This window comes from Populus nigra, chromosome 4 (assembly GCF_951802175.1).
Source record: "Populus nigra chromosome 4, ddPopNigr1.1, whole genome shotgun sequence".
NCBI lineage: Eukaryota > Viridiplantae > Streptophyta > Magnoliopsida > Malpighiales > Salicaceae > Populus > Populus nigra.
In genome coordinates, this window is record NC_084855.1 from 20841611 (window position 1) to 20862964 (window position 21354).

The 21354-nt window shown below is 32.5% G+C and overlaps 3 protein-coding genes and 1 pseudogene across 3 annotated transcripts; 3 read left to right on the forward strand and 1 right to left on the reverse strand.

The window, feature by feature from the left end:
• The first annotated feature begins 4373 nt into the window (after positions 1-4373).
• LOC133690681 (uncharacterized) lies at positions 4374-5229 on the forward strand. The gene has a single exon (XM_062110927.1). The coding sequence runs from the start codon at positions 4683-4685 to the stop codon at positions 5094-5096; it is 414 nt and encodes a 137-aa protein (XP_061966911.1). The 5' UTR covers positions 4374-4682; the 3' UTR covers positions 5097-5229.
• A 4411-nt stretch (positions 5230-9640) lies between these two features.
• LOC133691761 (formate dehydrogenase, mitochondrial-like) lies at positions 9641-14051 on the reverse strand (annotated as a pseudogene).
• Positions 14052-15310: 1259 nt separating this feature from the next.
• Positions 15311-15992, forward strand: LOC133690708 (uncharacterized). Its single transcript, XM_062110971.1, has one exon. The coding sequence runs from the start codon at positions 15444-15446 to the stop codon at positions 15855-15857; it is 414 nt and encodes a 137-aa protein (XP_061966955.1). The 5' UTR covers positions 15311-15443; the 3' UTR covers positions 15858-15992.
• Positions 15993-20332: 4340 nt separating this feature from the next.
• Positions 20333-21136, forward strand: LOC133690676 (uncharacterized). The gene has a single exon (XM_062110923.1). The coding sequence runs from the start codon at positions 20573-20575 to the stop codon at positions 20984-20986; it is 414 nt and encodes a 137-aa protein (XP_061966907.1). The 5' UTR covers positions 20333-20572; the 3' UTR covers positions 20987-21136.
• Positions 21137-21354: the final 218 nt, after the last annotated feature.

Genomic DNA, 21354 nt, shown 5'->3' on the forward strand with positions numbered 1-21354 from the left:
AGCTAGGCGGGGCTCGTAATTCAACACAATAACATGGTTCTTTCTTTCAAGAGGAGGTAAACTTGGTTGCTAAAAAATCTAAAAACTAAACAAAAATTAATTAGAATATAAAATCTTCTAAGATATTACTTCTTGATTCAATTAAAAACAAGTCGAAAGATACAATCATGGTTACTGCTATTTGTTTTTGTGAGAATTGGTTAAAAGTAATAAATTTAGAGAGAATTTATGGAATTGATGAATTTTGTTAAATTTTATAATATTTTTATATTACAGCTTTTGTGAATCATGTAGTTTTTACATTTGATAAATTTAGATATAAATTTATTAGAATTAATAAATTTTGGTAGATTTGGTGAGAATGTTTGGTAATGGATGGATTTTGTTACATTTATATTTTTTCTTGTATTTGGATTTATGTGAATTATGTAATTTTTTTGTAATTGATAAATTTTGGTGAGAATATGTTAGAATTGATAAATTTTAGAAGATAAATTAATTTGTTAATGTTTGAGATTATTAGATAAATTAATTTGTTAGTGTTCAATTAGTTATAAATTAGATAAATTAATTATTGTTTAAGATGATTATATGATAGCATTGGGTTTTGTTGTTTTATAGAATATGCCTTCTAATATATAACATTGTTATGTCATTAATATGGTGTTATTATTTTTTATAGCAACAATAATATCACTTACATTAGAAGAAACAATGTAATTATAAGTTCTAGATTATACATTTCACAGATCAAACTAAAACAAGTCATATATGGAGGTATTAGTGAAATAATGATGAAATTGAAGTTGATATTACTTGGAAGATGCAAGCTGTGGAATGACTAATTTGTTATGCTGCTATGCCCATTTGTTGTGATGTCAGTTTGAAGTTTATGATTAGGTTGGCCACCAAATACAAATCAAGATACATAAAGTTTTATTTGAATAATAGACCTAAGCAATTTTACTCTTCTAGCATCGAGTATACTCGGGTCTCAAGGTTTACTCAAATAGTTATATAAGCATCATAGTTCGTCTTAGATAGTTATTGGTTTAATGGACTTAACATTGATACCTGAAATGATAGAGAAGGAAGATCCCAATATATTTCATCATGTATATGCTAATAATGACTCTAAAATGATATTTGATTGCTGAGCTTTAAGTTATAGAAATTCAAATGTAAGTTTTAAGTCAGGAGTTGGACAAACCTTCCAAACCAAGTTTAAATTAATTAATATAATGAAATAGTGGCACATAACAAATTCATTAGAATACAAGGTATGACCTTTAATCATAACCTATGTGTAATTATAATGTGTGAATGTACTATAGTATTAATGGTATTTACATACAGGGTTTCATAAGAATTCAAATTTGTTTGAGATCTTAAAGTTGAAAGGTTTACACACATGTTCCGATACATCAGTTAATGATGACACCACTATCAACTTGATTTAAAATTTATTGCTAATATGTTTTTGTCAATGTTAATGTTAACACAAATATCAGTGTTGTAGACATTTAAGAAAAAATAAGTCAATAAATAGGTTTAACATCATATTACAAAGTATGGATAACAAAACAAAGGGTACCCAAACAATTGTTTTGTTCACATGAGAATTCATTTTAAATGTCGCCTAGATTGTTTTTAGTACTCTAACAATCAAATATGAGTACAATTGTCTAGTGGGATAAAAAAAGGTAGATGGTAGCATATTAATAATTGAAAGAGTTTTTTAAACATTTGGACCTGTAATTAAGGAGTGAAGGTATTGTTGTTCTCTGATAAGTGTTGATGACACTCACTTGTACATGAAGTTTAATATGAAGTTGTTGGTTAGAGTTGGGTTTAATGATAACAATCATATATTTCCTTTGTGTATTTACTCTGGTCGAAGAAGAGATTAATTATAACTAGACATTCTACTTAGATTGTATTTGCTGATATGTGATAGTTGCTTATATTGGACTATATATATATTATCATATAGATAGAATGCAATTAAGAATGTCATGACAAAGATATGGTCCGAGTCAGTTGGATTTTATCTTTATCATTTTGTGAGTAACTTCAACACTAGGAACAAAGATCTGACTTTGGAAAAAAATCTTAAAGTGGTGTTTGAAAGTGTGGTAGAGGTTGCTATTCAAAATATTTTTTACTCGGAAATGCATCAAAATAATATATTTTTATCTTTTAAAATTTATTTTTGACGTCAGCACATTAAAACGATATAAAATCACTAAAAAAATTAATTTGAAGCAATTTTTTTTTCAAATTTTAATGAAAAGAAAATTCAACCTCGAAGCCAAACACTCTTTATATGATGGCAGGTATGATTATATCAATATGACTATAAATTTATTAGAAGTTTTTAACAATATCTTGAAGGGTGGACATGCATTGCTTGTTACTGTTCTAGTTTAGTTGACTTTCATATCTCGTGATATATTGTGGTTTTTATAAGTACATTGTGAAATCATAGTTGTTTCAAATAAATTAAAATTTTATATACCAATTATATTTATCTATGAAATGTGATATTTCAAGTGAACATCCTTTTAATTTGTTAAACCAAAATTAAAATTGTTAAAACTAAATGGATTGCAAAGTAAGAAAAAAAGAGTAAATGGACTAAAAAGAACTTTCGCTTTTAAATTTGAGATAGATCATGAGATTTCTCATTGTTTTACACTTTAAACTTTTATTGCTAATTTTTTTCTTTCCTTAACCAATTTTGATAAATTGTTAATGAAATTGGATACAAAAGACTACAATTGAAAAATAAAGCTTAAGGACAAACAAAATTTAAGGATTATAAATTGCTATACTGATTTATCTAACTTTTATATTTTGTAATTGTAATTTAATTTGCAATTTTGGCTTGTATTATGACCTAAGAATTGATTTGATTGAAAAGGGAAAGGGAAATTGACCATTGTTGCTCTTCTTGATAGTGGATTTCAAATTACTAATACCATATGTGGTTTAATTTATGTTTTTTAAATTGATTGATTTTTATTTTTTTAATTTTTTGTAAAAGTTATTCCATTGAAAAAAAAGAGATGAGCATGAGAATAATAAATTAAATTGTAGAAAATAAGAAAAATGGTTTTATATAAATAAATACGCAGGATAATTTTAGTAAAATCCATGTTCTTTAAAGAAAAAGAAAAAGAAAAAGAAAATGGCCTGTTTCGGAAGGAGAAGGGAAATTGACCGTTGTCGCTGCTTTTGACTGGGGGTTTGAAATTAGGAACACCATCTTGGGACCTTCGAGAAAGTCAACTTTCATTTAATTTTCGACTTTATAAACACGGCTAGCCCACCGAATTTTATTAGGGGAAAAGCCCGTTCCCAAGTTGCCATTGCCATTAGATTATGACTTATGGCTCACCTGTTTAAGATAGTTCGAATAATAAAATTTTAGCGGCTGACCGACCCACCGATCCTCGAAGCAGCAGATTCTGCGAAGCATAAAAAACTCAGAATCTTTTATATAAATTTTATTAATTTTTAATTTTATCATTCAATTTAAATTAATAATATTATATTTTCTAATATAATCCTTATTGTTTTGATTTTTGATTTTTTTCTTGATTTTATATAAAAATTATTTTTTTTCAATTTTACTATTCAATCACAATATTCTTTTGATTTTTTATATCAATTTTTATTCTTTTGTTTTTTGATTTTTTTATCCTTTTATTAAATTGATTTTTCTTTTCAATCTCACCCTTTAATTAAATATAAAATTTATTTTATATTTTAATTTTGATCCTCATTGTTTTTAATTTTAATTTTTTTAATCTTTTTGTATAAGAAAAATGGTTTTATATAAATAAGTACATAGGATAATTTTAATAAATGATTAAGTAATCTACTAAACATGACATGTAAATAAATAAGTAAAGAATATTGCAAGCATCGAGTTCTAAAAGTCCATCTTTGAAAAAAAGATAAAATTCAGTTCTATCCTTAAAGTTTGTTTAAATCTCTAATAGAACTATATGCCCATTATTTATGGTAAAAAAAACAAAAAAAAACATTTTGACAAAGTAGAAAAGGTAAAATCAAACCGAAAGTACCATATTTTCATTTTTGTTGTGTATTGCGGAAAAAAAAAGAAGAAGAAAAAGAACATGGTCGGTCCGTCTTACAAGGAGAAGGGAAATTGACCGCTGTCGGTGCTTTTGAACCTTCGAGTAAGTCCCCACCGAATTTTGTTAGGGGAAAAGCCCGTTCCTAAGTTGCCATTGCCATTAGATTATGACTGATGGCTCGCCCGTTAAAGATAGTTCTAATACTAATTTTTTAGTGGCTGACCGACCGCCCCTCGAAGCAGCAGATTATGCAAAGCGTCAAATAACAATGCAGCAAAGGGTAATTAGAAGCATGTCAGAAAAGCAAAAACCATATGGAAACTGGGTGCTAACTCTATTTCTGACTGCTCGTCAACTGTCTGTGTGCCCCTCATTTACGTATAAATGAGCACAAGACCAGCTTCTTATTCATCAACATCAAATCAGTTTTCTCGAAAGCTTCTCTTTATTTCACAGAGCACAGAACCAACTCCTGATTCATCAATATCATATTAGTTCTCTCTAAAGCTTCCCTTTAATTTACGGTTTTAAACCTTCTCTAGTTCTAGTTTGTGAGTAAATAAAGAGAGACCAAAAATGAGTGTGGAGATTTTGGATGGTGCCACCATTGTGAACTTTCTGGAGGACGAGGAAGCATTCAGCGCGCAAATATGCGACCGCTTCGCCCACCTTGATTCAGACCATGATGGCCGGCTTTCCTACGGGGAAATGTTGAAGGAGCTGCAGTGTTTGAGGTTATTGGAAACCCACTTCGGCGTGGATGTGGAAACAGACCCGGATGAGCTTGCTCTCGTCTATGGTTCTCTTTTTGTCCAATTTGATCATGACTTGAATGGGACAGTGGACTTTGAAGAGTTCAAGTCAGAGACGAAGCAAATGATGCTAGCCATGGCCAATGGTATGGGTTTCTTGCCTGTTCAGATGGTCCTGGAAGAAGACAGTTTCCTGAAGAAGGCTGTGGAGTGGGAATCTGCTAAACTCGTTGCCTGATTAATTCCACATCCATTACCCTATACTATACTTGACTCATTAATTGTCTTCGTTATTTCTTTCTTCTCCGAATGCATTCCAAGTTTAGCTGAATGTAGCAAAGAAAATAAATGAAATGCTCTGTTATTGGTGCCATTTGGTACCTTAAAACTTGGTTCTCTCCTAATGCAATTTGGTCATGACCATCCAGCCATAGTTAATATAACAAAAGGCTGACAGAAACACGAATATCTTTCCTCTTTCAAGAGGGCTTCATCAACTAATAGATACATGGGCACAAGGATTGAGCTGGATGCATCTCAGTCATCGTTCAAAATTTAGCTTCAAGGGAATGGAATTGGTAGAACTGAGTTGCTTCAGAATGGGAAAAGAACTTTCGTGTGTCAGGTCCAGGGGAATAGATGAAAATTAAAGAAATAACTGTCCTAATATAAAGTCTAGTTAAATAAAAACTTCGAGTCGAATCTGCGGTGCGATTTAACTAGATTTGGCGCTCTAAACACCTGATTCTATCATGATTTGTTTAGCATGCGTATGAAACAAACTTCCCGCATGACATCTCAGGAGATGGAATGAAGGAGAGAATACTTTCGCCAAACAGCTCAAACAGGGATACCAGAAGATGCCCATTATTCAAGTCTTCGTTCAAACCTTGTTGAGAATGTGATGCGGAACAAAAAATCAAAAAATAAAATAAAAAATTAAAGCAGTAAAGAATGAAGCCTTAAAGAAATAAGTCAAGAATTGAAAGTATAGAAAGGGAAAAAAAAAAGATACTGAGAGAATTCAGGAAGAAAAGTCTATCATTTTTATTTAATCATAAAAAACTTTTGCAAAAACTAAAAGAGAAACATATAAATAGTATAATCCTAAAACATCCGTTTAATGGGTTCAACTCATCAATTAAAATTTTCTAGTATAAATAAGTCAAATAAATAAAATAAAACAATGAAATAGGCTCAAATGGACTCAATCTCCCAACCAAAGAGTGACATGTTAGGCCATCTTATGTCGTCTTTGTCTATATACTTGTGTAATTTGCAGTTTGGGTCTAGAGTCCCCACCTACTCTCCCAATGTAGCTCTGGACGACCCTAATAGCACTCTAAAAAATTTGGATCAATCTGTTGCAAAGTATCTATAGTGATCCAAATACAATTTGAATCAGGTTGGCCCACCCAAGAATTAGAAACCGTTGAACCTCACTATTCCTAGTAAAAAGAACTTGTTCATCCATAATGACATCAATATTATCCTTTTGTGTTTAGATCAAGGTCAAAGGGGTAGAAGTTTTAATAGGATCATCAAGATGAGAATTAGGTGGCATCTCAAAGGGATCATTTGGAATATGATGTTGTTTCTGGTATGCAACTAAATCTGCAATGTTAAATGTAAAGTTAATGCTAGAATCAAGTGGTAAATCAAGAACATAAGCATTTGGACCAACCCCTTGTAGCACTTTGAATGGCCCTGCACTACGTGCATACAATTTTCGATTAGTTCCTAAAGGAAACTGCTCATGTCTATTTCATATCATAACTTAGTCTCCTACATTAAATTTATTATATCATTTATGTAAATAAGCTTAGAGTTTATATTGTGCATTACTTGCTTAAATTTGCTTAGTGATCTCAATATGCAAATTCTAAATTTTACGTGTAAAAAACTTTGCTAACTCAAACACCTTAGCATGAAGAGACATGGGAAGAAGGTTTAAAGGTTTCCTAGGCTTGTAACCATGTACAACTTCAAAGGGAATCATGCTAATTGACATATTGACAAAACTGGTAAATGCAAACTAGGTCATAGGAAGAACAAAATCCCAATTTCTATTATGATAACTCACTAGACACCTCAAAAGGTTGCCTAATCTAGGTGGTAGGCATTAGAAAACTTCAACTTAGTTCCCACTATATGACGAAGGGTTTTTTAGAAATAACTCGTAAATCTAACATCCTTATCTAAGACTATGGTTTGGGAAAAATTATACAGCTTGACAATCTCGTTAAAATAGAGTTCCGCAACTCTAGAAGCATCTATGGCCTTAGTATAAAGGATAAAATGAGTCATTTTAGAGAAACAATCGACAACCACAAAAAAGAATCATGCTTCTTTGCAGTACATAGAAGCCCAATCACAAAATCCATACTTAGAGTTTGCCAAGGGCAAGTAGGAATAGGTAACGGGGTGTAAAGACCAGTATTTTGTTTTTTATGTTTTGCTAGTTGACATGTTCAACATTGACCTCCCAACTTGGCTACATCTCTTTTCAAACTAGACAAAAACAAATTGATGTTCCCCCTATTAAATGGGTTTATTTCTTCCAAAGTGTTCTGAAAGACCTCTAACATGAATCTCTCATGTAAAAAATTCACACACAGATGTCTTTGAGATATTAAGCTTTTAATCCTAAAATAAATACCCTTCTTTAAGGTGATAACTATCTACAACACAGTTATTCTCATCTCTCAAAGTCATATATACTTCTCTAAATTCTGAGCAAGATTCATACTCCTCTTTTAATTTCTCAAATCCAGTAACTTCAACACTTATTACAAATAATAGTGTTACTCGGCGATTTAAGGCATCTGCCATTTTATTCTCCATTTTAGATTTATGTTTCAAAACAAATGAATAAACTTGCAAATCTTTAACCTAATGACCATGCCTATTTCAATTGAAAATAGAGAAAAGGAACAAACTGTACACTTTTAAGGCAAATAAGGGGCATAAACAAGTTTTTTTCCAACTCGGTGATTAGGTTTGAGTGAACATGTATAAGGAACAATTTCATAACTAAAGGAAATCAAAATTAGAGCCTCGTAGTGAAGGCCCGTTTCAGCTTTTAAAGAGGATTAGTGACAACGCATTCAAAATTGATCTTTTAGGTGAATATGGTGTTAGTAATATCTTTAATGTTGTTGATCTTACTTTGTTTGACATAGGTTTTGATTCGAGGTCGAATCATTTCAAGGAGAGAGTGGATGATGTGGATCAGCCCATAAACTCTAGCAAGGATCCATTACATGTTTTGAATGGGCTAATGACTCGGGGTAAGACAAAGGCATTGAAATAGGCATTGAATACATTGGTTTTGAATGTTTCGACCAAGTTAGATTTGAAGGGTCCATTGGAGTATCAAGAGAAGGCCTTAGTACAACTTATCGATGTGCAAAAAAGACTCATTCTAACCTTATTTGGGCCATGAGGTTTTGGCAATAAGGTTGCCACTTTTCCAAATTATCGGCCAGCCTTGTGTTTATAATGTTTCTATGTATTTTTTTTATTCCTAATTAGTTTTGGACTTCCTATTATGTATGGGACCATTAATTATTTCCTTTAAGTATTAGAATTTATTATTTTATTTATTTTCTTGTTAGATGAGGAGACAACACAGCAAAGGAAACAAAAAAAATCCAAGTTGACTTAAGAAACAAAATGGCAGCAAAGCTTTCTAATTATGTAAGGAGATTATTCCAGCAACTTCAATTATGTTTCCTAGTATTAGAAGGATCCTAAAAGGTGGCAAAAAAAAAGGAATTAATACCAATAATTACTTTCATTTCAAAATAAGAAATAAAGCATAAGTTTAAGATCAAAATCCTACTACAAATTGGAAACAACATAGGCGGCTACCTTTCCTTTAGTTTCAAGGATATCTTGGTCACTTTAACTTTTTTGTTATTTCATAATCATCAGGGTATGATACCTTATATCTTCATGGTTACAAGTCATTTTCTCATTACTTTGGGTCTTTAATGAGATGTATGGAAGACTATACATAAGTTTTGAATCAATTTTATAATATTTTCTTTCCTTCTCTTCTCCTCACGGTAAAACAAAGATTTAATATTATGGGCTTTATTTTATTTGTTTACGTTTAATTATTTTTTTTTCCAGTTAGGATCCAATGCTTGTTTGAATCAGGGTTTGGGCATACTAGTAAAGGTTTTTGGTCAGTTTTTATATGTAGGTCAGTTTAGCCCATAAGGGTGGATCCATTTAGGTTAATTTTTTAGAACAATTTAAACACTTATAAGCCTAAATTTCAACAGTGATTGATAAATAATACTGATGAATTTTTCAATTTTAACATGTGAGAGAGATTCTTGTATTTTTTTTTATTCCTAAACAAACTAAATTTGACTTCTCAAAGTTTAATTGGTTTCATGATGTCATTTGACATCATTCTAATAATGTTGGTGTTTTAGGATAGGTTTCTATTGTGTCACACGTCTATGAGACCAATTTTGGCTTTTTAAGATCAAATCTTAATCTTGAATGTGGGTTATGTAACCACATAATCACAAAGTTTACATCAGTGTTTAAGAAATGCTAATAAATATCTTTGAGTGGTAAAGATATGTCAATATTTGATAAAGGCACTTGAGCATCCGATGATATAGTGAGATCCAATCGGACAAGACTCCTAATCTGAGAGCCATTTCCCAATTCATATTGTAATATCCTACATTGGCGGGTGAGGATTTGATAGTTGGTCTTATTAGTAGTGCTGGTTGCTAACTTGTCAGACGCATTTTGGGGTCATGCGTGGTCATCAAGAACAAATCCGTAAGGGCGATAAGGCCCAAAGTGGACAATATCTAGCAGGTATGGCGGGGCTGTTACATTTGGTATCACAGCCGACATCACTCGCTGTCCAGTTGTGCTGACGGGGTCGTTGGGCTTCTTAAGAGGGCTGGATTGTAATATCCCATATTGGCGGGTGAGGATTTGGTAGCTGGTCTTATTAGTAGTGCTGGTTGCTAACATGTCAGACGCGTTTTGGGGCCATGCATGGTCACCAAGAACAAATTTGCGAGGGCTATAAGGCCCAAAATGGACAACATCTGGCAGGTTGGGTTGGGCTGTTACACATATTCTATCATGACTTTAGAGTTCACATTTGGGGTTTCCTCGAAGGTGATCCATCCTGCCTCAATAAGCTAGAGGAGCTTGTCTTTAAAAGCATAACAACTTTCAATGTTATGACCACTAGTACCATCATGATACTCACATGTCTAGTTAGGATCATACCATTTTGGATATAGGGGTTGAAATGGTTTATAGAGAATCAGAATAATCTGTCCAATATTGACCAATCTTTCAAATTTCTCTTTAAAAGATAAATGAAGAGTGATAGAGTTTTCTTTAACTACTATGACTTTTCATAAATTTGCTTATTAGATCGAACCTGATTAGTCATTGGAGGAGAATGATTAGGATGCTAAGATATAGAATGATCTTGATTTATACTTCTTATATAGGAGTTATCTTCTTGTTTGTCAAATGGCATAGCATTAAACCTCTCTTCTTAATTACATATCCTTCTCAATTTCAATCCTTGCTCCACCCTCTCTACTAATAATCTCATGAATTACAAGTTATGTAATCATAATAAGGAGTCTTTAAAGTATTAATGAAGATGGAATTGAGCTCATTTTATAGTAGTGGAGCGTAAGCTTGTGTTGTCATTTCTTGCAACCTCATTGCATATTCCTTGACCGACTCATCATTTCTCATCTTAATTCTTTGAAGGTCTAACCTAGTTAGAGCCATCTTTAAGTTGAATCCAAATTGTTGCAGAAATACATCAACCAAGTATTCTTATTTCTTCTTTTCAGAGCCATTTAAATCCAAGTTGGGTTTTAAAATTATGATAATAATTATTTTTATCTTTACATGTCTTAGTTGTACACTTTTGAAATTGAGAGTTTTTTACAAGGATATTTTAGAAATAAATAAATAATAAATATTGTTTCTAGAAACATCTCCTCTTTGTACCTTCTATTTTGAAAGTATAGACATTCACTCCAAAATTATCCAAGAGACATATTTATTTTTATATCTTTATCTCTTCAACCAAATATATTTATGTCTTCATTGTCTTTGTCTCTTTTGTCTCAGGGCAATAACCAAACACTACTTAATATACATTATTTAAACTATTTTTAGTGATTTGGATATTAATTATCTTTTTTGAATAAAATTTTAAGAGTCAAGTTTCTCTATATAACTTTACTGTTATTATTGTCCCAAGGGTTTTTGAGAAATAATAAACCCTAATACTTCTAGTAAGCTGAATCACTTGTATAAAGAAAGCATCATTGTTAACTTGAATATTTCAAAAGCTTAAACACCTAAAAAATGTTAGACAGACAAATAGACTCCTAAGTAACTAATTGCTTTTTCTATAGCCTTTCAAATTACCTTATCATAATAGAAAGTGATTCATCATGCATAAGATAATCGAGTTGTCTGCCAACCTAACACTACATTCTGAACTTTTTCCACCGCTCTACTATATGTATTTGTTAACAAGCATATGTAACATAGGAACTCCAAAATATTACCAAATATTTTTTGTTAAAGCAAACACTGAAATGAATTGATATCACGAGCCACCTTTAGACGAATAAAACAGTCTTGTTTTTAGCCACACTAACATTTTTTTACCAAAAAGTTATAAAAGTCGAACCCTTTTACTGAAATAAACAAATTCACTCTCTAGTCTCAACCGTATTAGATCAATTTTTCCATACATGAAACAAAGGTATAAGAATAGAGGATCTTCATGTTGAATACTTTGTGATGAAGTATAGGAATTTGAAATCTTATCTTTCCAGCTCACTTATAACAAGGTCATTGGGATACGCTTCATGATTAAGGAAGTGAAACTATCCAAAATACCATATCCCTAATAGCATTTAGGATCAAGTCCTACCTCAAACAATTATAAACCTTTTTTAGGTCTATCTTAATTATCATCAAATATTTTCTAATTTTCTTTTCTACATCTAGAGTTAAGAGCCAATCATATAATCATAGTGGTATTATTATGCTTTTTTGAAACAACACACTGGTACTGACTATTCAATATGTGCCAATCAAAAGTATTTGTTGTGAAACTCTGTGTAAACTTCTTAATTGGTTAGCATTCTTACTTCAATGTAATTAATTTTTTACGTTCTGAAACTCTCATATGAAGCACATCACGCATTGCTTTTTTTATACTTAACTTTTCTTATATACATGTCTTATGTGATAAGGATAAGAAAAATCTTCAAGTTTTCTAGTTTGTCATGTTGGAAACAGACTACTAACATATTTTACAAAAATAATAATAAAGTTATCTTTAGATAACTTTTTCTACTCTATCTGAATTTATCTTTTAAATAACCTAAACTAATCAGATAATTAGAGAGAAGATAATGCTAACTAATCTTGATAAACTTCTATTTTAGTCAAATTATCCTTTTACCAACCATAAAAAGATCACTAATCTAAACTAATAAAATGACAATTATTACAAAGTTGATCCTGCTATTCTCTTAGGTCATTATCAGAAGGGGGACAGTAAAGGTCTAAAGACATAAGGTCCAAACTTCTATATTTAAAATTAGTTGAAAATTATACGTTGTTTTTTTTGTAAGTGGCATGTTGATGACAACTATGTCACATTTAGAAAGCATTGAATCTAGATCCTTCTCAAACTTTTTCCCTGTCATATTCTCCAACTCTATCTCCATTTTAAGTCTATTATGATACAGTAGAGTGCAACTGAAAGGCTTCAAACGTTAGAGTAAAAGCCTTCTGATGCGTCTAACACTAATAGTTCCCACCATCTTACCTTCAAGATTGTAAGCTCTGTATGCAATAGCCGCCACATTCCACTCTCATTGATTGATAACTTGATGATATCTAGGTAAGAAATTTTATACAAGAACAAGGATTCATATGAGCTCATTTTTTGCAACTGAGACAACATTGCTTCTTGTGAACTTTGTAGCAGTTAACCCAGCAGTAGCTACTGCCTCCAAATCTATATGATCATAACCAATTCCAGTAGTGAGAAGCGGTTTTTTGCCCTCTTGATCCTTTATGCCGTAACATCTGCGGGGTGGAAAGGTGTAGTGATGAGGACATGGAGATCAAGAATATGCTTGTCAAGTTCTATGACAATTATACAGTTGAAGAGCAAAAAATCAACAAACTAGCCATCCTAATATTCTTGGAAATAAAAGGCATAAATCTAAGATCTTGAAATCATTTAATGTCATCACTACAATTAGGATATGGAGATCAGCAGTTAATCTTGTTGTTCTTTTAGGTCATTAGGGAAAGTAAAGGTCTAAAGGCAAAAGATCCAAACTTCTATATTTAAAATTAATTGAAAATCATACCTTATTTTCTTTGTAAGTGGCATGTTGATGACAACTATGTCATATTTAGAAAGCATTAAATCTAGATCCTCCTCAAAATTTATCCATGTCTGATTCTCCAGCTCTGGCTCTATCTTAAGTCTATCATGATACAATAAAGTGCAATTAAAAGGCTTCAAATGTTGGAGTAAAATCCTATTGATGCATCCAACACCAACAGTTCCTACTATCTTTCCTTCAAGATTGTAAGCCATGTATGCAATAACTGCCATATTTCACTCCTCATTGATAACTTGATGATAACCAGGTAAGAAATTTCATACAAGAACATGGATTCTCATGAGCTCATCTTATGCAATGAAGACAACATTGAAAAGAGGGTAGTACTTAATATCCTATATATGTAGGAACGCAACTTCAACAAAGAACCTTAATGCTTAAAAACAACACATTTATAAGCTTGTAGCTCCTCATATTTTCAGCCTCGTGTGAAGATATGAATAATGATTGTCAATGGTGATCATATGCTATATTTCTAGCTTGTTGTGTATAGTAATTCTATTAAGGATTAAATACTTGATTATCTTACATCTTTTTATGTGGAGGCCTACTTTAGTTTATGTTATGCCAAATGCGTGTAATGAGACACACAACGAATTTTGTGCAAAGAAAATATACACTCACTACAATTCCAACAATTCTTTGTCATCAGTTACAATGCATTGGTGACCTTGTGATTCCAGCCAGTCACCAATGCCTAAAGCTCCTTCCAAGCAACTCATAAAATTAGGGTTTGACCAAATTTAAAAATTAAAAAAAATTAAAACACATAGAGTAATAATAAAAATACTTTTAAAAGCAAAAACATTAAACATGGAGTTAAGGGGCTTTTTGGTCTTAGCCTTTTTATAAAAGTTTTATTTATTTTTAATTGCATCCTTTAATTTTAATTTATCAAATATTATATTCTCTAATTTGGTGCTCAATCTTTGGGTTTCAAATTTTTTTACCTTGAACCTTTTGAATAAGTTTTATTAGTTTTCAATTTCATCTTTCAATTCAAATTAATGGTATTATGTTTTTCAATTTGGTCCTTATTATTTTGATATCTAATTTTTTTCTTAATCTTTTTTGTAAAAGTTATTATTCTTTTTAATTTCACTCTTCAATCAAAACATTCTTTTGATTTTTTATGTTAATTTTTATACTCATTTTTTTGAATTTTTTTATCCTTTTACTAAATTGATTTTTCTTTTTAATCACACCCTTCAATCAAATATAAAATTTATTTTATATTTTAATTTTGATCCTCATTATTTTAATTACTATTTTTTAATCCTTTTGTATAAGAAAAATGGTTTTCTATAAATAAGTACATAGGATAATTTTAATAAATGATTAAGTAATCCATTAAACATGACATGGTAATAAATAAGTAAAGAATATTGCAAGCATCAAGTTCTAAAAGTCCATCTTTGAAGAAACGAAAAAAAAGAAAAAATTCAGTTAGAACCATAATTAAGTTTGTTTAAATCTCTAAGACAACTATATGCCCATTATTTAATGTTTGACAAACAACACATGTAGAATAGACAACTATATGCCCGTATTTTCATTTTTGTTGTGTATTGCGGGGGGAAAAAAGAAGAAAAAGAACATGGTCGGTCCGTCTTACAAGGAGAAGGGAAAGTGACCGCTGTCGGTGCTTTCGACGGGGGTTTTGAAATTACCAGCACCATCTTTGGACCTTCGAGAAGTCAACTTTCATTTGATTTTCGACTTTACAAACACGGCTAGCCCACCGAATTTTATTAGGGGAAAAGCCCATTCCTAAGATGGCAATGCCATTAGATTCTGACTGATGATAGTTTAATAATCTTTTAGTGGCTGACCGACTGATCCTCGAAGCAGCGGATCATGCAAAGAGTCAAATAACCAAATGGAAACCGGGTGCTAACTATATTTCTGACTGCTCGTCAACTGTCTGTGTGCCCCTCATTTACGTATAAATAAGCACAAGACCAACTTCTTATTCATCAACATCAAATCAGTTTTCTCGAAAGCTTCTCTTTATTTCACAGAGCACAGAACGAACTCCTGATTCATCAATATCATATTAGTTCTCTCTAAAGCTTCCCTTTAATTTCTCTTGTTCTAGTTTGTTAGTAAATTGCGAGAGACCAAAAATGAGTGTGGAGATTTTGGATGGTGCCACCATTGTGAACTTTCTGGAGGACGAGGAAGCATTCAGCGCGCAAATATGTGACCGCTTCGCCCACCTTGATTCAGACCATGATGGCCGGCTTTCCTACGGGGAAATGTTGAAGGAGCTGCAGTGTTTGAGGTTATTGGAAACCCACTTCGGCGTGGATGTGGAAACAGACCCGGATGAGCTTGCTCTCGTCTATGGTTCTCTTTTTGTCCAATTTGATCATGACTTGAATGGGACAGTGGACTTAGAAGAGTTCAAGTCAGAGACGAAGCAAATGATGCTAGCCATGGCCAATGGTATGGGTTTCTTGCCTGTTCAGATGGTCCTGGATGAAGACAGTTTCCTGAAGAAGGCTGTGGAGTGGGAATCTGCTAAACTCGTTGCCTGATTAATTCCACATCCATTACCCTATGCTATACTTGACTCATTAATTGTCTTCGTTATTTCTTTCTTCTCCGAATGCATTCCATGTTTAGCTGAATGTAGCAAAGAAAATAAATGAAATGCTCTGTTATTGGTGCAATTTGGTATCTTAAAACTTGGTTCTCTCCTCATGCAATTTGGTCATGACCATCCAGCCATAGTTAATATAACAAAAGGCTGACAGAAACACGAATATCTTTCCTCTTTCAAGAGGGCTTCATCAACTAATAGATACATGGGCACAAGGATTGAGCTGGATTCATCTCAGTCATCGTTCAAAATTTAGCTTCAAGGGAATGGAATTGGTAGAACAGAGTTGCATCAGAATGGAAAAAGAACTTGCGTGTGTCAGGTCCAGGGGAACAGATAAAAATTAAAGAAATAACTGTCCTTGTATAAAGTCTAATTAAATAAAAATTTCGAGTCGAATCTGGTGCGCGTCTAAACATCTAATTCCATCATGATTTGTTTAGCATGCGTATGAAACAAACTGCCCGCATTGAAAAGAGGGAAGCACTTAATATCCTATGTATGCAGAAACGCAACTTGAACAAAGAACCTGGATGGTTTAAAACAACACACTTGCAGGCTTGTAGCTCTTGATATTTTCAGCCTCGTGTGAAGATGGACAATGATGGTTGAAAAATCTTTGTATGTTTTATCTGGGTAAATCACTTATTATAATAAAATTATTTTTAAAAAATCTGTCTTTTTCATCTGGACAGCTTGTTCATTATAATAAGACCACTCGAAAAAAATCTTTGTATTTCTCTACTTGATAGGTCACCTATTATAATGAAACTACTTTAAAAAGACCTTAAGTTTTTCATTTGGGTGAGTCACCCATGACAAATTGAACATTTCAGAATCTTTAAATTCTACCAGTAGAGAGGTTGCTTGGTACTACCATATCACTTCAAAAGTCTTTCACAAAGATAATTTTTATCTTTAAAAACTCTATCTCCTTTTCTTTCGAGTACACTTTCTAACCCTCATTCTTCAGATAGTGTGCTTTTATTCCTATCTGTTCCTATCTATATTTTCTCTGAGTGCGCTTTTAAGCCTTCACTGCAAACATTTTTCAGAAAGATTGACCATTTCTTAATATAGTGAGTCCATAATCTCGTTCTTTTTCTTCATCTTTACAAAGCTTATTGTCTAAAGTCTCTCACGAGACTTTTGTTATAAACATTGTAAAGAGGGAGGCAACTGTCATAACTCATTTCTGGATTATTCCCTAAATTTACATTTTTTCTTTCCAAAATAAAAGTCAAAAAAGAAAATAAAGAAAGCAAGAAAACTAGCCACATGGAAAAGTAGTCTGAAAAGGATTTCAAACATATAGGAATATTAAGTTGTGACTTTGAAAGCTTAATTGTATCCTATTTTACCCACAAAAGCAGAGAAAATGCAAATTAAAGGTCAAATTAAATGGTTATTGGATGAATCTACTTAAAAATTAAGCCTGAGGATATAATTAGAATTTTAATAGGTCAATTTGATTTAATCATGGGCCAAATTGAGAATTTAATTATGTTTAAGAATTAATTTGGGCAATTAAAGGATTTAATTAGGTGCAAGAACTTAATTATACTTTCAATAGGTCAAATTAATTGTATCAAGGGCTTAATTGATGAAAATCTAAGTTTAGAAGCCCAATTTGAGCTTAATTGAGAAAATTGGAATTTTAGAAAATCAAATTTAATTTCTATAAAGTCAATTGGTTCAAATTAGGGGTAAAACCACAAGAAAAACAAATTTTTTTGGTCAATTAAGGGTTAAATTGAAGAGATTTGCAACTAAAGACTATTTTGCAAAACATGTTGAACTATGGGGTAATTCATGAAAATCAGGAGTGAAATTGAAGAAAATTTAAAGTTTGATGGTCAAATTACATAAATCCAAGACCAAGGATCAAATTGAAAAAGGTGCTGAAATTCATGGCTGATATTGAAATTCGACAAGAGCAAAATTGTATTAAATCAAAAGTTTGGGGTCAATTAAGGGTCAAATTGAAAGAAATCAAAAGCTAAAGGACCAAATTGAACTTTGAAAAAATACCTTAATTTAAGGTCCAAAATGGATTTGTTTTATAACATTAAAGCAAAGGCAACAATACGACGCATCGTTTAGTTAATGTCCATTGTCTTCTTCTTTTGAACCGAAAACATTGCCTAGATGACTATTTTTCAAGGGCATTTAATACTTCATCTCTCAATCAAACCGAACAAACCATACACCACCATGATGAGCTAACATTATACTTCACCATAGAGTGGATCTCAACGGCTAATTGTCCCTACAGCCGTCACAGTGTCGCCTCAAATTGGTCAACCTGACCAACCTTTAGTAACCAACTTTTTCATGTCATGATAATAACTTTGAACAAACGGTTAAGATCTTTCTGTATCGAATCAAGGGCCAAGATTGACACCAGTAAAGACAAGATGTCCATCTTCCATCCCCTATAAATAGAGGTGCATTCCATGCCCCGAGCATCAAGAAATTAGAGCCCAAATTTGTTGAAAATAACTTTTTCTTACCAGATCTTTTGTTCTTCTCCACCAGTCATCTTCTTCCTCTTCTTTCGTAACATCTTTGCTTCTAGTAATGCTGCAAACAACACGTTGGCCTTCCTAGCATTGTTAATTAGCAATCCCCCATAGTTGGTAACCTTTTTCTTCCCTTTTTTGGATGTAAACGAGGCAACCATTTGCAAGCATAGCATTTGGTTCTGCATGCAAAAATCAATCACTTCACATGGTCATTAGGTCGGGCCAATAACCATGTGAAGATGGGTTGGACCCCTTCCAACCCAGCCCATGATTGCTTGATTAGGTCCAACCCATAAAAAAGGATGAAGACCAGGTCTGTTGGGTTGCCTGGCAGCACGACCTGACCCGGCTAGGTCCGGCCCAAATGTCTGGGTAGGACCCAGCCCAATATATATAATAATAATATATTAATAAATAATATTAAAAGAAAGCCCTTCCAAAAAAATTGTGATTTTCTCGCATGTTTTTCTATCAATTTTGCATAATATTATGCTGTATAATTACACTATATGATATATATCCGGTATTAAAATACCCAGTTTTTTCTGAAACATTTCAAAAGAAATTTCAAAAATTCAAAAAAAAATTCAAAAATTTTTAAATTAATTTCCTCTTTCAAAGAAACAAACAATGTTTTGTTTTCATGTATATAGCCAAATTCTCAAAGTTTTCCAAGCATATTTTAAAAAAAATAAAAAATTGTATTTTTCTCATGTTTTAAAATATAAAATAGATATCATAACTAATTTATGATTATCCGTTAGAGTTTAGCCAAAATGTCAAAAACCCTTCACCAATTATTTTTTTTCATTTTATATTATGATTTAAACATAGACTTGAATATTTTAGGGCGTAAAACTATACATTAGAGTATACCCTCAGGTATTAAAGATAAAAGTTCAATATAAATACGATACTAAAATTTAGACTTTACAATGGTTGGATTCAACCTCATAAGGTATTGATTTTCTCACGAACAGAGATTTATCTTAAACCTTAAACGATTCCAATGAATAGAAACTTATCTTAGAATAACAATCAAATAACAATGTAACTTATTTCAGGTAGGCTGCACTGGAGATAATGCGCATTTCCCTTGCACAATCAGTCTCTTAGTCAAACTCTCACAGACCATAGGTTTTCTAATAACCATTATATTAAATACGGACTCTTAAATTTTAATTATAATTTTATAATTACACCCAAAACTCTTTTCTTTCCTCATAATACCTCTCAAGAGACACTTAAAACATGTCGTTTGACGTCGCCCTAGACATAATCCATTAAACATGAAATGGAAATAAATAAGTAAAGAATATTGCAAGCATCAAGTTGTAGAGGTCCATCTCTGAAAAAAAAAAAACAAGAAGAAGTAAAAATTCAGTTCGACCTTGTTTAAATCTCTATCACACCCATTATTTAATGTTTGACAAACAACACATGTAGAATAGGTGAAATCAAACCTATAGTACAATATTTGCATTTTTGTTGTGTTCTGAGAAAAATAAATAAAAAAAGAACATGGTCTGTCTCGGAAGGAGAAGGGAAATTGACCGTTGTCGCTGCTTTTGACTGGGGGTTTGAAATTAGGAACACCATCTTGGGACCTTCGAGAAAGTCAACTTTCATTTAATTTTCGACTTTATAAACACGGCTAGCCCACCGAATTTTATTAGGGGAAAAGCCCGTTCCCAAGTTGCCATTGCCATTAGACTATGACTGATGGCTCGCCTGTTTAAGATAGTTCTAATAATAAAATTTTAGTGGCTGACCGACCGATCCTCGAAGCAGCAGATTCTGCAAAGCGTCCAAAAACCATGCAGCAAAGGGTAATTAGAAGCATGTCAGAAAAGCAAAAACCATATGGAAACTGGGTGCTAACTATATTTCTGACTGCTCGTCAACTGTCTGTGTGCTCCGTATTTACGTATAAATAAGCACCAGACCAGCTTCTTATTCATCAACATCAAATCAGTTATCTCGAAAGCTTCTCTTTATTTCACAGAGCACAGAACCAACTCCTGATTCATCAATATCATATTAGTTCTCTCTAAAGCTTCCCTTTAATTTACGGTTTTAAACCTTCTCTAGTTCTAGTTTGTGAGTAAATAAAGAGAGACCAAAAATGAGTGTGGAGATTTTGGATGGTGCCACCATTGTGAACTTTCTGGAGGACGAGGAAGCATTCAGCGCGCAAATATGCGACCGCTTCGCCCACCTTGATTCAGACCATGATGGCCGGCTTTCCTACGGGGAAATGTTGAAGGAGCTGCAGTGTTTGAGGTTATTGGAAACCCACTTCGGCGTGGATGTGGAAACAGACCCGGATGAGCTTGCTCTCGTCTATGGTTCTCTTTTTGTCCAATTTGATCATGACTTGAATGGGACAGTGGACTTAGAAGAGTTCAAGTCAGAGACGAAGCAAATGATGCTAGCCATGGCCAATGGTATGGGTTTCTTGCCTGTTCAGATGGTCCTGGAAGAAGACAGTTTCCTGAAGAAGGCTGTGGAGTGGGAATCTGCTAAACTCGTTGCCTGATTAATTCCACATCCATTACCCTATACTATACTTGACTCATTAATTGTCTTCGTTATTTCTTTCTTCTCCGAATGCATTCCATGTTTAGCTGAATGTAGCAAAGAAAATAAATGAAATGCTCTGTTATTGGTGCCATTTGGTATCTTAAAACTTGGTTCTCTCCTCATGCAATTTGGTCATGACCATCCAGCCATAGTTAATATAACAAAAGGCTGACAGAAACACGACTATCTTTCCTCTTTCAAGAGGGCTTCATCAACTAATAGATACATGGGCACAAGGATTGAGCTGGATGCATCTCAGTCATCGTGTGTCGGGTCCAGGGGAACAGATGAAAATTAAAGAAATAACTATCCTAATATAAAGTT

What these genes read in the sequence shown, in the direction of transcription:
- LOC133690676 (XM_062110923.1), top strand. Translation starts at nt 20,573, where the DNA reads ATGAGTGTGGAGATTTTGGATGGTGCCACCATTGTGAACTTTCTGGAG.
- LOC133690708 (XM_062110971.1), top strand. Translation starts at nt 15,444, where the DNA reads ATGAGTGTGGAGATTTTGGATGGTGCCACCATTGTGAACTTTCTGGAG.
- LOC133690681 (XM_062110927.1), top strand. Translation starts at nt 4,683, where the DNA reads ATGAGTGTGGAGATTTTGGATGGTGCCACCATTGTGAACTTTCTGGAG.